The 17,178-nt window shown below is 43.6% G+C and overlaps 1 protein-coding gene across 1 annotated transcript; it reads right to left on the bottom strand.

The window, feature by feature from the left end:
• Window positions 1-2,278: 2,278 nt before the first annotated feature.
• CCSAP (centriole, cilia and spindle associated protein) lies at window positions 2,279-17,032 on the bottom strand. Its single transcript, XM_066178764.1, has 3 exons — window positions 16,692-17,032; window positions 8,233-8,516; window positions 2,279-6,380 (listed from the first exon to the last, which is right to left on the bottom strand). Exons 1-3 carry the CDS (start codon window positions 16,987-16,989, stop codon window positions 6,207-6,209), a joined length of 756 nt encoding a protein of 251 aa, XP_066034861.1. The 5' UTR covers window positions 16,990-17,032; the 3' UTR covers window positions 2,279-6,206.
• Window positions 17,033-17,178: the final 146 nt, after the last annotated feature.

Raw genomic sequence — 17,178 nt, 5'->3', positions numbered from 1 at the left:
TCCCTTTGTCCTGACATTTTTGGTTCAAATGGATGCTTATCTGAAAAGTATGCACCTTAGGTTGTCTCTGAATTAAATGGAATTAGGCATGCTTTGTACTTGAAAAGCCTGGGTTGAGGTTTATGAAGGCTGTTGGGTCCAAATTCTTTCATGTTATGTCACTCCTCTGATTGTTGTATTTAGGATTGGATTTGTTACAGAACTGGTAACAATTATTCCCAATGATATTTTCTTCCTCGTAAGAGTGTGAAGTGTTTCTTGAAGCAGCATAACTGTATTGTCAAGAACATCAGAGAACTCCAAAGAAACTGACCTGTGTTAGTCCTCGCTCAGTTCAGTTTGGCTTTCAGAACTGCAAATACTTACCAAAAGCAAGTCCTCTGGAGTAGGACAGTGGATGGAGCTGTCTCCTCCACCAGTCCAAATAGCCAGTTATTAATTGGGATGCGTCGTCCACCAGAGCTGAGGAGGGTGTTGGTTCCCAAACCCAAGACCAGTTCTGGAATGCTGAGAAAAGCTGAGGTACTGGGTAGTCTGTTTTCCACCACACACCATTCCATAACCCAATCAGGTTTCTTGGTGCACTGACAAAAGCTGAGCACAAGCAGAGCTAAAGGTTGCTCTGGTGTCACTGGTAGAGTGGTGGAAGGGGTGTTGGCTATTGATCAAAACCTTTCCTCCATTATGGTAGTAGTTGAAAAGAGCAGAGGACTGTTGCTTATAAATAGACATTTCAGGGGTTTCACAGGGATTTTCTTCTACTTCTTTCTGTCCCTTTTACATACAAGGCCTCTTTTATACTTGGTTCTTATGATCATTTTAGTTAAATCTCTCTGGTTTGAAAAGCAGTAAGCAGTTTATTATTTCAGTAACTGTCTTAAAGCTGTCCCTTTCCTCCCTGGAAGGAAAGAATAGTGTCATTATAATGAGTTTGGACATATTTTTACTATTTTTTAACATATACTCTCACTGTATACACATTAACCTGGTTAATGTGCATGTTTTATAGTATCTCAACCTTTTATGCTACTTATCTGGCTGACATTCTAAAAAGAAATTTTCTAAAATTGCAACTCTTTTAGAGAAATACTGTTGGAAGCAATAGCTCTCAGCAGTGCAAACACTATTGTTTACTACTGCTCTTCTGAGGGTCTTTTATTTCTAAAAATAAACATCATGCCAGTATCAGCCCTGGAGTAGATTTCAAGCTTTGGCAGTATAGTTGACACAGCAAACCAAACCTAGCTCACCTGAACAGTAAGTCATAAATAGGCTACATATGTTTCTAGGGTAAAATTCTTACTTTACCAAAGCAAGAGGGGTAGGAGTTTTACATGAAATACCACCAGGTACCTATATCTAAGGTTTCATTGGATGTGGAGCTTTAGCTGTTCAGCCCATTAAGAGATTTAAATGTCTTATTAAAGCCTGTGTCTTGCCTTTTAATGAGTCTGTTGGCCTACACTATTTCATTTAATGCCTGTATCTAGAACCAAATAAAGATTCTTCCTTGATTTTCTTCCAGCAAATCCTGTTTACTTGTACAAACTTTGTCTGTTAAGTGAAGTCAATAACATGACTATTTGGCAACTCACATAGAATTGACAGTTGCCTCATCCATTCTTTGTATTTAAAGAGATATGCAGTATGGCTCAAGAGTTCCCTTAAGAGCTATAAAAAGTGAATGCCCTAGAAAAACCTGATTAGTCTGTGCTCCTCATTTCCATTATATTTTATATGCTGGAAGAAATAACGTTATAAAAATCTCAAGAAATATGCTGTAAATCCACAGAGTGAAAATAGTCTCATTTGTTTTCTGAAGAACCCATGGCATAGAGAACTTCAGTATAGCCTTTTAAAATCTTTATTTTCCCTGTTTGCATGAGTATGCCTGTTCTTAGTGATACAGCTTCCTGTTTTTATTCTGTTACCCTTTTTCCTCCAAAGCTTTATGTTTATATCCTCAAAGGCATAGCATTTCAGATAGCTAGTATAGCTGGGTTTTTTCTTATCACAGTAGGGGAGGAAAGGCGATTCAAGTTGGGAAAGGATGTTAAGAATCTCTGGGAGAGTTACAGGAGGAACACAGGAGGCTGTAATGGTAACTATAATCTAGCTTCATATCCAACCTTAGTCATTAAAGAAGCCTGTCACTTGCATTCCAGGAGAGGATATCTGGGACAAGCAGAAGCCACAGTTTGCATGCAGGGACTAAAGTACCCTGTAGGGGGGAAAAAAACCTCCGACATCCCAAAAAGCACAGTACAAGCAGTCCAGGCACTTTGTGTCACTCATTTTACTCACATGTACAAGTTGACACTACACTATTAATAACAGACAATACAGAAGCATTAAAAACAAATACTGTTTAAAAACTTTAAAAAACACATATTGCTTCAAGCTTAGATGGTATTTCCCTATTGTTTTTAAAGTGAATTCAGTGCTAACAATAGCTGAGGCAGCTTCCCAATCACTTGGACCCCTAATTTCATGGGATTTCTTGTCAAGGTGTTGAGTCTGGCTCCATTTATGGCTTTGCTGCTGAGTGCACTAACTGAGCTGGAAAAGAAACTGGAACATCCAGGTTACCATACATTAGGCTCTCAGATTGCTAGCATTTGGTCCCTATCACAGTAAAAAAAAAAAAAAAAAAAAAAGTCAGAGAGGCCTTTATAGTTCAGTGGCACTACATGATACCATAAAAAATGAGAACAGATACATTTCCATACGTGTTAAAAATTGAATTTAAATTTGCATGTGCTACCTGGATAAGATTCTTACCAGAAACTGTCCCTTGGTTTTGTTAAGGTTGGCTCTAAGTTTAGCTATCACCTTGACTACTATCTCAGCTTCCTGTGAAAAAGTCTGTATTTCATAGTTGCAAAGATGTGACAGCAGTGACTGAACAGGCATGCTACTGTATTTTACAGGACATTCTTATGCAGTTTTCATGGTAACATTTTACACTGTAAACACTAGTCTTCACAACACTATAGTTAAACTGCAGCATTACACATTGTAAAACTCTTGCTTCACTTAGCTAAGTACTTCCAGAAACAAAGGAATAAACAGTCATTTTAATGAAGACTTTGGACAATTGAGTATTTACTGTGTTCTTACCAAAAGTTTTACTTCTAAAACAGGAGTGAGAAGTGTTCACCACTTGGCTAAATTCAAGAGTCCATGCAAGACAGAGTTTAGAAATTCCTTAATTGCTAGGAAGACGTTCACTAGGTTTTCTACTTTTCAGTGAGTCCAATTTGAAGCAAATGGCCACCTCCTGTAGGAATCTATGGAGTACACTTAAAGCTTTTACATCTGGAAAGTTCTGCTTTACAATTCAGTTGGCTTTTCATTTGTTAACATCAAAACACCAGCAGTTTTCCAGACCAAATACTTCACACATCGAGCTTGCAGTGATCAGAACTATACTATTTCATATACTCTAAGCAAAATAGTAGCTTTTTACTCAAATAATGCCCAAATGCAGGAAGGCTACCTGATTTACAGAATAATTTACCCCTCACTTCAGGCATTGTATTACTTAAACCCAGATAGTACCAACATAGCACCCAGGATTGTTTTGGCTACAGACAATTTGAAAAAGCACAACAATAACTCACAAGACCTTATTAGTGTCTCTGCTGTCTTCTAGTAAGTGATCTTTGTGGGGAACAGCTCTTGACCAGACAAGTATTAGGACTAGACAATTTCCTCAGTATACAGCAGCCTTGATGCTGTTGAAAATTCTCATTTGAACACCTGAACAGGCCTGTTGGAGATGTTTTAAGTTAAGTTTGGTTCCCAGTACTCAAGGCAGAAGACACTTAGGCCTCCTATAATTATTGAAAACACCAACACCTAATGGAAGATACATCTTATGCAAACATGGGTAACTTAAGGCAGGCACATAGTCATCCTGGCTCCTCCATTCCCTGTGGGAAGAGAGAACTGTAGAAGCTGTCTTCAAAAGCGTGGCAGGATGAGCCCTGCCCTACACAGTCAAGAAAACTGTTGAACGCGACAAAATGCACTGAGGGTACAATCCATCTGCTGTGGTTACATAAAGCCTAAAAAGCCTGTGGGCAGCAGGAACAGGCAAGTTTTTATTGAGTAAGGCTGTTAAACACTACTGAGTTGGTGCTTTGACACTGTTGTGCAAAGCTTAGGTGGCTTCTGGAATTGCAACAGCATCAGAAGCAAGCTAAGCATATTTACAGCAGTCATTTTAAGAGGAAAACACAGCATAAAAGGAAATCAAAAGAATCTCATATGGAGTAAAGGCATTCTCTGGAATATTTTTCCCCAGTTTTGGGCACTGTTCTAAAGTTTCAGGAAGTTCTAGGCTGTGGTTTACTTAGCAGTTGAAATACAGGGATTTTGCTGCATATAAAACATTCTTAATCATGCTGTGCTTTCCCAGACTTAAAAGCTGTAAGATCTTAAATAGGTAGCCTTCAGCAAGAGTTGTCTGTATTTTTATAGCTTTATGCTTAAAAGGCAGGTTAAAAAAAAAAAAAAAAAAAAAAAACCACACCAGATTTCATGGATTCTAGGACATTTTAACAAAATTAAAATTGTGAGTAATGAAACCTTTAGTGATGTATTAGACACCAGGAGGCAGCAGTGCTTGGACCCTTTGCACAATTACTTTCTTCAAGAACACAATCAAGCTTTTCACTAAGCATGTGTACTCTGTTGCAATAGTAATTCTGTAGTCCTTCTTCCTCACTGAGATTGTGGAATGAAGCTAAAACTAGTGCAGGTTTCTACTGCAGAAGTGCAATTATGCTTCCTGTGGGAACGTGTCCAGCCTGTAAAGCACAAGCTTCAAAACTATTAAACCGAGGTAGCCAACATATGTAACTAATACACAACACATCTGAACAAAACTTTGAAGCTCACAACTACAGCAATCATCTGCCTAAAGCGTAGTTAGCAAACTGAAAAAAAGATAATTTACAGCCACCTGAGGGAAACAAAACCACCAAGGATATCACAATGACTGTCTTACTCTGTAGAAGTAGGACCTACAAAACAAAAATGTTCAAATGTCATTACATCTTCTTGTTTGCTAAAGGATACATCCCTCCTTTCCCTAGCCCTTACCCCCTTCCCATCCCCTCATAAGTGAGGGGTTCTGCACCAATTTCGAGGCAGCAAGTTTCTCAGGACATCATCTACAAGTTTTATCAACAGAATTTTCAAGTTTAAACCCTTTAACAATATACTTGTACAATACCTCCAAGTGGAATGCATATTGCACTCTGACCCCCACTGAGCATAATAGATACTCTGAAGTGTTAAAAATAGACCTCACCAGAAAGGAGCCAGCCCTCTCCTTCAATAAATGCATTTACATGATTAAGTACAGACTAAGTGTGACCACGAGGTTAGTACAGTGGTACAGCTCTATATTTGTAGAACAAGTAACTGCTTATTGAGCGGCAGCTATCAGATAGTGATTGTCTACATTAGTTATTTGGTACAACAGGAACAGCTACAGCAAAATGATCCTGTAGCTGTTTCTTGCCCTGAAAATGCATGGTTAATTCTAATGACCTTAGAAACAGTGATAAAAGTTAGCATCAGCAGATTCACTAATCAAACAAGGTTGGTTTTGTTTGGGTTTTTTAGTTGTTTCTAAAGTTTCTGTGTACAGACAATGCTTGATATTTGCCTGCCTAAAGCATCTACATTTAATAGTGCTAGTTACCAGACACACTGGCTTCCTGTTGCCTGTCTTCATATGCGTATTTTCATAAAAGTGTTAAATAGTTTTATAAATACAAAGGCACCTCCATCGCTCTTTTAAAGTCCTTCCCCAATACCATCTCCCCATGACTTGTACTTTAAATAAGGGAAAACAGATTATTTGTAACCATGATCAGAAAGGTGTTTGCTTTGACTCCCTGTATGCTAAGGTTCCCCCTCCCACCCTCAAAACAAATCAACTGAAGCATTAGAAAAATTCCCAAAAGGGGAATTGTTTAAAAGTTTGGGTAGTTATATCTAAAAGCCTCTTCAAATGTTATGGCTCCAAGGATACACCCCACTGTGAGGTAGGTAGCCAAGATAAAAACATTGTAACAAATATTTTAACAGCTGGAAACTCCCTATAAAAACCTTGCATAAGTGGTTTGGTTCCTTGCACCAGTGTCCTGATATGCATTACTTCTTCTGAGGATGCCTAAGGGAATCCAGGTTCAGAGAGCTCTTGCTGAGTAGCATCTCATGTACTCTGTCATCCAGGGGTTGTCTGGTGGGGAGGGCTTTGTTCGCCAGGTGTTTTCTGCCTCTGCGGAGCGCACTCGCCTCTGAGAGAGCTTCCTTTTCTCCACTTGCCTCCTGTTCTTTGCTCGTAGAGCAGATTCGTGAATCTAAAAGACCACAGTTAGTATTACAGAAGGAGAACAGCTTAGGAACCTCTCAGGAATGACAAGGATCACTTTTCATCTGTCCCAGTCCCCATCCTGAAGGAACTGGGTTTGTGAGCAAGGTTATATTTTCTTCTCAAATTTGTACCACTAACTAAACACAGATTTCTTTTTTTTTTTTTCATGAAAACTGCTTCAAATTCTGTTCTACGTTATCTTTCAAGTTTCCAACTATTTAATGATTGCAAAAATCTTGAATGTTTCATAGTCTTACTCAGATGTATTCTAAAAACTTCTATTCTCTATCATTTAAAATCTTAAACACCCCTCAATATGCCTAAGCATCCCTTAAAACCTAAGCCATATTAGTAAGACCAAACCCTAGAGATTCCTTAAGAGATTTAAGATCTTAATTTTGAACAATGTGCTGAACACACAATTACATTTTTATATTAATTAATTGTTATATTTCCTCCATGATTCAATATGAAGAGCCAGTTTCTATGTTTGCTTGCTTCTATCTCCAGATTGCAAACTCTTATCTCCCATCTCAATTAGGGGAAAGTAACACCTTTCAAACATGCAAGAAAAAGTAACCTCAGCAGGCAGTGGGTAGTCAGTTCCTACATAAAGAAACATCCTCAGTGACAGACTACATCATTGGGAGTGTTTCAGAAATATTCTGCCTGTTCAGTCCAACCTCAAGACCCAAGCTAAGCTGTTCCATTACTGTTTCTAGCATAAAAAAATGTTAAAAGTCAAAGATGAAGTATAGATATATCTGCTCAAGTCAGACTTCAGCCTCTTCTAGGCTTCAACATAAAGCACCAGTCAAATGTTTTGAGCACTGAAGAAAGCTTACCAATGTAGCATTACTGTCCGTTATCAGGAAAGGCAGCTTCTTTCCAAAGCTCTAAGGCCCAAGCTCCTCCTTTTGCTCAAAGCTTGGAGCGGTCCAGGAAGGAAAAGCCTGGGCTTCAAACCCCTTCCAAAACAGCCCATCGAAGGCCAGCTCCATCTTGCACACTGCGACCACCCCCCACCTCAGTTCTCAGTTATCTTGTGTCCCAGATTCAGACTCTACATAAGTAGTAAGATAAGGACAAGACACTGGCAGGGATGCGTTAATGATTCTGTTTTACCAGCTTAGGAGAGTTTTAGAGAAGAAAGAAATCAATCTGTTATAACACTCCCTTGCTGCTTCTAAGCTAGGAAACAGAGCCCCAGTACAGCAGAATCCTGGTGCTGTCTATGACCACACAAATTTAATTTGTGCTATTTTGGTAATATTTACACCAGCCCTGTAATCCATCAGCCATCTGATAGACCATTCTGCTGTGAGCAACGTTTCCTACTGGCAACCCACCAAAACAGGCTGCTAGACAAGACATCTTAGCAGAAAAGCACTTGTACCATTTCAGTGAGGCTCCTAGTCTAGGAAGTGCCCCAGCTAAAGCCACTCTTTCACAGCACAAGCACTTCCCCAGTGTTTATACACCTGCCTGCTCTGGGGGTGCCTGGTGCTAACTGCCTGCTTTGCTCTTGTTCTCATGGAGTTCAGAATGCAGAAATACTTTTATAACAGCTAGTTTTGCTGGTAACACTGTAACAGCCAGAAGCAGAACATCCAGGATTTAATTAGAATTTGCAAATATTAAACCTGGGAAGTTTCTAAACCAACAAAAGAGCTCTTATTTGGACATCTCAAGGCTCTTCAGGTTTATTGCTAGGATCTACTGCTGGAATCTCCATACATTTAAATAAAGGGACCCCTGAGACATTTTACCTAGATATTAAGACATCTGTAGGCACTAAGTAGTCACTGCCTTTAAATGAAACAGAAGCTCTTACTTACTTCATTTACTGAAGCAGAAGCACAGACATTGTGAGTTTTCTGGCTCCCAGTATCTGTCTGTCTTTCTCCCCACCCATACAGAGCAAATGGATGTTTATTCTCCTTTGGTGCATCAGTCCTTTGGGGACTTTTGGCTGATTTTCGATCATTACGACTGGACAAGGCACTTCGACTTGGACGTCGTCCTGTACGGCTGGTTTTGTCTGCTTCCTTCACAGAAGCATGTTCTGCAGTTTTCTCTTGCTCTTCCTTCTCCTGCTTTTCTTGATCTTCTTTTTCTTTCTCTAAAGAAAGAAAAAAAAAAAAACAGTTATGCTTTAAGCTCCCAATGTCAACATATTAATGTCTGATTTGCACAGCCTCTCAATACATCATTGAAGCTGTGCTTTTTTTAGAAATTCGACAAGTCACTGCTTCCTTAGCAACAGACATACACCTTGTTTAAATGTCTTCATTCTTTTAGTGACTACAATACAGCTTTCACATACTTAAAAACACCTTTCTCTGGTGAGGCTACAGATAGCCAACAGCCCCAGGCAGAACTTAAAGACGGTATCCAGTGATCTTCTCTCTTCACTATTTCATCCTTGCATCACTCAGACAGCAAACAGATGGAGCACTGAATGCCACACAGATGCTGCTAGCCAGTCAGAGATGAAGTCTGATAAGACTATGTGCAATATTAAATCCCTCATATTATCAGCTTCTGCTGAAAAAGGTGATATGTTTTCAAGCTCCCTGTTTATACATATATCTGTTACAGTTTTCTACTTATGAAGGAGAGGAGAGTGTGAAGCAAAAAGCCACAAAGGGGTAGACATCACCTTTGATACCTGATCAGTGAATTATGTGGTATGTTTAAAATACCACACTCTGCAGGTATTATTCTCCAAGGCTCATTTGTCCCACACATTTAAGTCTTCCATAGCAAGGGGCCAGCCATAGTCCTCCAGGCACTTGATAATGGAGAGTAGGGTTTGTGAGAGAGTATTTAAAGGCTGAATCACTGCAGTTTTAGATCATCACTGAAAGCTGGATCGGCATTATATAAAATATTAATTAATTAGTAAAAACACAGAGAAACAACTGTTCCATAAGAGCCAATCTTCTTGCCCTACAGTGCAAGGCAGAAACTAGTTTTCCTTTGTTTGTGGCACCAGTGATGCCACACCTCAAATCCTTTGTTCACTTCTGGGCCCCCCACTACAGGAAAGACATTGAGGTGCTAGAGCATGTCCAGAGAAGGGCAACAGAGCTAGTGAAGGGTCTGGAGCACAAGTCCTGTGAGAAGCAGCTGAGGGAGATGAGGTTGTTTAGCCTGGAGAAAAGGAGGCTCAGGGGACACCTTGTCACTCTCTACAGCTGCCTGAAGGGAGGTTGTAGCATGGTGGGAGTCTCTTCTTCCGGGTAAGAAGTGACAGGACAAGCGGAAATGGCCTCAAGTTGCATCAGGAGAAGTTAACAGTAGATGTGAGGGAAAATGTCTTCAGTAAAAGCATTGTCAGGCACTGGAACAGGCTGCCCAGGGAAGTGATTGAGTCCCAATGCACAGACATACTTAAAGACATGTAAAGGAGTCACTTTGAGACATGGCTTAGTGATGGATTTGACAGTGCTGGGATAATGGTTGGATTGAATTTTAAAGGTCTTTTCCAACCAAAACAATTCTATTACTCTATAATGGGCAAGTTAATCAAATACACTGCTTACATACATAAGTGAAATACGACTATGGAAAAAGTACATGCAAAGAACCCTGTTTTCATTTTCCATCCAGCAAGTCTTCAGCAGTAGTGTGGACAAGCTGGAAGTGTATGCTAGACATTGAACATGGCCCCTGAACATTGTGGGCAGGCACAAGCAGACACTGTGATCTGACATCTCTGTGGCTTTTAGGCCAACCATGCTTTTTATGCACAAGGCAACTAAAGCCTTTTATTCACCTAAAAACATAGGAGTCCACTAGTAACCAATTCTTTTCAAGTCTGATCATTAGATGCTGTCTTCTGCTAGTCTCACACAGTGATCACTCAAACTCTGCTGACATAAACACACCAAACCTGCAAGTTTTCTACCACACCATCTATTTCTGCTTCTGGTGGGGACCAGCTCGAAGCCACCTCTGTTCCAAGTCTCAGCACATTTAGCCACCACCAGCATACACCGGTATGGACAGAAGGAATTCCTTCACTGTCATAGGGAGTTCTGGTTTAGGGCTTGCTTACATATCAACAGGTTGACCATGGACAAGTAGTGCAGTTTTTACCCAGGTGTCTTCATCATTAAAAGCAGAAGGGCTTGCCAATCCTGTGACAAAACAGCAACCATTCCTGATAATTGTTGTGATTTAAAGCATGTACACACCCAATCCAGCACTGCTTTAATCTCAATTCTGCATCCATCCAGTCCTGATGAAATAGAAGTTACCTGCATGGCACACTGGTTAAGATTCCATTTACTCTAGCATTCACTTGATGTTTGCAGGGTAAAGAGATTAAGGCTCGTCCCATGCCCCAGAATTCCCCTAGGGCAGGCCTTATGCTCCCTTGCTAGCTGTTAGCCTGGCCAGCACCATTTCTACCCCCTGGTGCTGTCCAGGCTTGCCCATACCCATCTTCCAAGATGTGCAGGTGCAGCATTCATCAACAGGGGATACTGCAGTTCAGCTGAGCATTTGGTAAAGAGTGGCCAGCAATGTTAAAGTATTTAGAGCTGTATTTGTTAAGAATTCAGTTGAATGACACCACAAAACAACCAAAAAAATTAGTCAAGGCCAAAGTAGTGGCATATTGAGAGTAAAAAAGGCTGGATGAATTTTACATGCCTAAATATTGGCTGGATATAGTTTCAGTTATTATAGACAAGGCTGGTAAAAGCAGCAGTGAGCTCAGTGTGGTGTTAGACTTGTTTTGCTTGTTTTCCCTGGGCTCTGGGACACACAGCTTCATCTCTGAAACAAGGCAGCTCATTCATCATGGCTGCAAACAGGCAGCACAGAGTTATCCCCTTACAAAATATTATCTGAGCATCTCCCTACACAGCCACTCCAAAGGAGGGACTGCCTAGGTCCATTATCAGAAGGAAGCACTGTTTTGAGAAAATTAAACTCTGAAAGGGAACATATTGCTGTCAACTGCAAAAAGAGTGCTTTCATTTTGGAAAGCTGTTCCATCCTACATTCAAGGGGAAAACGGCATCTTCCTTCTCTGCAAAGGGGGATGGAGCAACACTGACTTCATAAACAGCAGAAGTGGCATTTAGAGACTTAAAAATACAGGAAAGTGGGGGCTCTGCAATTACATGGATAGTTCAGCTTTAAAAAAACAAGGCAACAGCCATGCCTGGGGATGCTGCTCACCAGGATATAGCTCCAGCTGGTCCAGAAATGATCGAGCCAGCATGTCCCAAAATAGCAATAAAAGCATATGGGTAAATGGCACACAGAGTCCTGTGCACAGCCTTACAGTAAGTGCTGTATCCCAGAGTGTACTGTAGCACCTATGAATACCTGCTATTAGAGCAGGTATTTCCATGAACCCACTGCTACAGCGTATTTACACAGATCTCAGTTGGTGAAGGCACAAGATCTCTAACAGTTATTTAAACCTTTCATTTAAAACTACCGTTTATATCCAAGCCATTTTCTTAGGCAACACTTTTCACACAAAGTCGGAAGAGCAGCAGTTGACAGCAGGACTTAGAGCCAGCGGCTCAGGAGGAAGTCCAGGCACCAGCAACTCCTACCCATCTTCTCCTTCCCATGCAGAGCACCAGCTCCAGCAGACACAGGAAAGTCAGAACTGACCGGCTTGCAGCATTACAGGGATTAGACCGGAGAGGGAGAAAGCTAGAAACGTTCAAAACTGCATCATGGATGCTAAGCAGAGCACGCTGGATGGACAGGAGGGGATTAAGTGCTTAACAGGCAGAACAAGACTGTCAGGCCCACCCAATAGGGCTGCTGAAAGCTTCTGCCTAGAAGAGGTCACTTAAACCCTGCTGCATCTCCCCACTTGCATAACAGCTCCTGGCTCGGGAGGGAAGAGCTCCAGGGGAGCTGCTCTCTCCCACAACACTGCACCCACGGGGGGCAGACAGGACTCCCATTTCAAAAGGCCCTGATGACTTACTACAGATATCAACAGCCTTCTGATTATACCCACGGGCCAGGTCACAGGGGCCAGCAGTATTTCTCTATAAAGAGATGTGCTGGCTGCTTACAGCAGTGCCTCAGCATCAGGAGAAGCACTTTGTGCATGCATTGCTGCAGGCAGAACTGGAAGTTTCCTGCTTTTGTACCAACACCTCCCCAAATGGGGCAGGTCTCCTACACCTCTTGAAGGGGGTATATTACCAATTGTGGGTATCAACAAACTACAGCTGGACAGAAAGTAAGTTACTACAGGTGAAACAGATTGCAACATCATTTCAAGGCAGATCTTGCTTGAGGCAATACTGGGGCTAGCAGCCACACAGCAGCTCAGAGCTGATTAGATTCACACAAGCTTCATCTGCAGCAGAGATTGGAAAGTAATTACTGGATTGGCTTGATAGCAAAGCTTGTTTCCAAAGGGGAAAAAAAATGGGAGCAACTTTAAATAATAGTACTATAAACCCCTGAACTGACACTCTTGCCTTCTTCCCCGACCACAAGCTGCTCCTTCCCATGTACATGGGCCAGCAAATGCACCTGCAACACGATGACAGACAAGATCAGGGAACAAGTTTGAAATTGGATCTTTTGTTTAGTTCCACTAATCCAGATCAGTCACTTCCCAAATACTGTTGAGGCAACTCCTTTGATGGCAGCTTGGCACTGCTGTCACTTAAGACCACCGCACAAAAATACTGAAGGAAAAATGGCAATAAGGATTGAAAGATGCCTTCATGTGTGTGCAGCAGTGTGTGCAGCAGTGTCATTTCACAAGCAACAGGTCTGACAGCAGCACTGCTGCCAAGAGCTTCTATCTTCTACTTACCAGCCCACTGGGTTCTGTTGACAGCTTTGAGGATGTGTCTACACCACAACTACACCAGCTGATTTAGGTCAAGATTTTGTGGGATTATGTTTAAAGCACATCTGTGCCTGGGCACGTTCCACAGAACAATCCCACAAACAGCTGCCGCAAGTGGAGGGCCAGAAGGGATTAACCCAAAGTTGCCTCCGAGCACACCTTAGTATCACTCAGCCATAGCTTCAGTGCAAAACACAGTGACAAAGCACCTTTGTCCCACGTGCTGCCCCAGGGGCTCACACTGGTCGTGCTTTAGACCAACACCACTGAGCATTAAAGCCAAGCTGCCTACATCCACTTCCTCTTCACACACCAGAAGCATTCACAGCTTTTACAAACACACAGGGGCTCATTTTAATGAGAGAAAGGGGAAACCAGGGCAACACATTCCATTATGAATTGTGTTTACCTCAGTTACTAAACAGCATTAGTGCTGACCAGCCATCACCAGTGCAACAAGCACTGTCAATACCTCTCAGGCAGAAATCATGTTCCCCACAAAACAGCAGGAAGCAGCAGTAGCCTGGTAACAGCTAGGATGTTCCAGTATGTGGGTGGATGTCAGATTCAGAAGACAAAAGATGTCATCAACATGAGCACACTCAGCTACCCCCACAGCATTTTAGTGTAATTAAGTTTTCAGAGTAAAAAAAAAAAAAAAAAAAAAAAAAATCAGTTTAATAGTAGAAGCTTCAGAGTGGTAGTTTCTATGTTATCTCCTCCACATGCCTTAATTAGCCAGCCACTAAGCAGAAAAAAATACATCCTTACGATTGTCCAATACTAAATGAGTCACCTCCTTATATATTATATGTGCATTAAGATACAATAAACATCCACTAAATCCAGCTGCCTAAGCAGAGTTGTTTTCAGTCCTTTTGCTAAAGACTTAGCAAAGCTCTTAAATACTTGCAGAAGTTAAAAAATGTTTATCCTAAGCCATTGGGCAAAGAAATTAATGTGAAGTACCGATTTTTCTCCCACTGAAAGTATAAAATAGCAAGGACCTAGCAGAACTTTAGGCATTCCCTTACAGCACCCATGGCAAAGGTGTGTCAGTTACAGAAGCACAGTTGCCCAAAATCCTGCAGCCTGGCCTGCCACTGGTGCTCCACAGTCCCTTTGGCACTGCTGCAGGACTGAGGACACAACTGGATGCACTGGACAATCACAGACACCATCACTGACCACAGACAGTGCCTGCACAGCTAGCAAGCTCTTCTTCTCTGCCAAATCCCAACCAGAATCAGACTACCAAGTAACTCCAGCTGGATCTTTCCCTAGAGAGGAGTCAGGGAAGGAATCAGGGAGCTGGCTAATGAGTGAACAGAGCACCCTGGCCAGCAGCCTCTAGCCTTGGCAATGGTGGTGCCATTAGACTGTAGCAGGTTTATGTGCTCTATCCATAGGCTTAAGAGGAAGAATGAAAAGAAATTTAGGTCTACCACAACTGCCCCAGGCTTGTACATTTCCAAAGTGCACCAGAAAGGTTGGGAATGCCAGGTTCTGAGTGCAGCTTCAACAGCTTCCACCACCTCTCACTAAAAGCCAAGCCTTTAGAGAGCATCCCCTTTTCCCATGCAACCACTACCTGATCACTTGTAATTCCCTAGTTCTTCTCAGTGAGATACTATGTAGTTCTTCCACACATGCTCCCAGCCTAACTTACTCAAGCCCTGATTGAGGAAAGCAAAATCAGACCCACTAATACTCTGTTACAGGCGAACTGGGGTGCTTCCATCACTGCACAGCTGTTGTGGTTTAACCTCAGCCAGCAACAAAGTATCACACAGCCACACACTCCGTCCCTCTGCAGCAGGATGGGAGCAAGAATCAGAAAACCACAGGGGTTGAGATAAGAACAGCTCAGTAACTGAAATAAATAAAATATGATAATAGGAATGAGAAGGGAAGAATAAACCCAAGAGAAACCAGTGATGCACAGCTGGTGGCTCTTGGGCAACTCTGCCCATTTTATACACTGGGCATGACTTTCTGACTATGGAATATCCCTATGGCCAGTTTGGGTCAGCTGTCCTGGTCATGCTTCCGCACAGCTTCTGATGCACCTGTGCCCTGGCAGAGCATGGAAAACTGAAAAGTCCTTGATTTAGGGTAAGTACTGCTGAGCAACTACTAAAAACATCAGTGTGTTATCAACATTATTCTCATAATGAATCCAAGACACAGCACTGTACCAGCTACCTGGCATAAAAGTATCCCAGCTGAAACCAGAACAGCTTTGGGGAGGTGGAGTGCATTACCCCAGCAGCTGAGGCATTACCCCATGTGAGACCTGGGTACCACAGGCCCACCCAGCTGGCTGCAGAACCCCACATCACTAACATGCTCTGAAACACCAAACCTCTGGAACAGATGACAGCATAGTTAAAGCTTTTGTGTAATGTGGTATTTCTGAAGTCAATGAATATAGTTTAGGCTTGAATATCAGAGTACAGATCATTCTGGAAAGCTCAGGCCCCAAAGGGCATTGGATCAGATTAGTTACCCCACTTCAAACAAGCACGTCTAACACCAGGAGGGAAGAAAAAAAAAAAAGAAAAGCCCAACAAACAGGCAGCATGAGACTTAACAGTTCTCAAGGATTTTCCCTGCTACTGTGCAACAGAGACAGCTGATTCAAAAGGCATTTCAAAACACCAATAGCTGCCAGATACATTATTCTTCCACTACAGGTAAAAAACTAGAAACCATATCGTGTGGGATAAAAAAATACCAGCTTGGTAAGCTTGACCGTGCTATTGTCTGCCTAACCACTCTCTTAGAGCGTGAGACATCAAAAGGAAATTACTCTGTGCTAGAAGAGAACAAAATGTTACCAGCTCAGCACCTGTTCAGACTAGGAAGTTGACCACACTCAGCTGCTCACCCAAGATCAAACCTCAGGTGACTTTAAGAACCAAGTCCTCAGCCGAGACAGATAACATGTGCAGATCCGGGAAAGCAATTGCGTTAAGAGCCAGCCACCGGCATACAGTCCAGCTTGCCGCTGCTTTTGCCGGAGAACCTGCTTATATAATAGCAGAGATGCTCGGCTCCCATGGCAACAGTTTACATAAGTGGCTGTGACTCAGGATAAGAGTTACCACCACTTGGCTCTTTAAAGAGACACCTCCGACGCCGCAGCCATGGCTTCCCCGCAGGCCCCGCCAGGATCCGGCTGGAGGCAGCGGGGCCCGGCTGATGGGCCCTTCCACCCCCGGGCCATGTCCTGGGGGCGGGTAAGACAGGCCAGGCCGCCGGCGCCCCCGCACGGTCACCGGGATCGGGGATGGGCCCCAAGCCGCGGCAGGGCGGCCCGGGCAGAGCCATCCGTGCCCAGCCCCGCGGGGAAGGGCAGGGCAGCACGGCCCCACGCCGCGGGGAGGGGGCTCGGGCCGCACCGGACACGCGTGTCCCCCCCGCCACCGCCGCGCTCCCTACCGGGGCTGGCCCGTCCCGCCTCGCTCGGCGCTGCCGCCGCCGCCGCCTCTTCCTCCTCCCGCGCGGCCGCGGGACTGCTGGCGGCCGGGGGCGAGGGGGACCCGGCGGTGCTGCCGCCGCCGCTGCCGCTGTCTTGCTCCCAGCCGTCCCAGAGCCAGGGCCGGTGCGCCTGCTCCAGAAGCCGGCGGCTGAGGCGGTAGTGCAGCAGCTCCAGGTAGCAGGCGCCGCACGACTCCCACTTGGGCTCCTTGAAGCGCTTCATGTACTCCGTCTTCACCCGCCGCGCCGGCACCACCATGGCGGAGCCGGGAGCCGCGCCGGGAGCCGCAGCCTGGAGCCGGGATCCGCCGGCCGAGCCCGCCCCCTCCCGCTGCTACGTTTAAATCCAAACAGCGGCGTCCGGCCCCGCCCCGAGAGGGGTGGGACGCCTGGAGCGGGGGGACGGGGCCTTGAGGCGCAGCGAACGAGATGAAGAGAGAAAGAAAAT

This window comes from Chamaea fasciata, unplaced genomic scaffold (genome assembly GCF_029207755.1).
Source record: "Chamaea fasciata isolate MVZ Bird 193981 ecotype frontalis unplaced genomic scaffold, bChaFas1.0.hap1 SCAF_3, whole genome shotgun sequence".
In the NCBI taxonomy this organism is placed as follows: Eukaryota; Metazoa; Chordata; class Aves; order Passeriformes; family Sylviidae; genus Chamaea; species Chamaea fasciata.
This window is presented reverse-complemented; position numbering and strand designations above follow the sequence as displayed.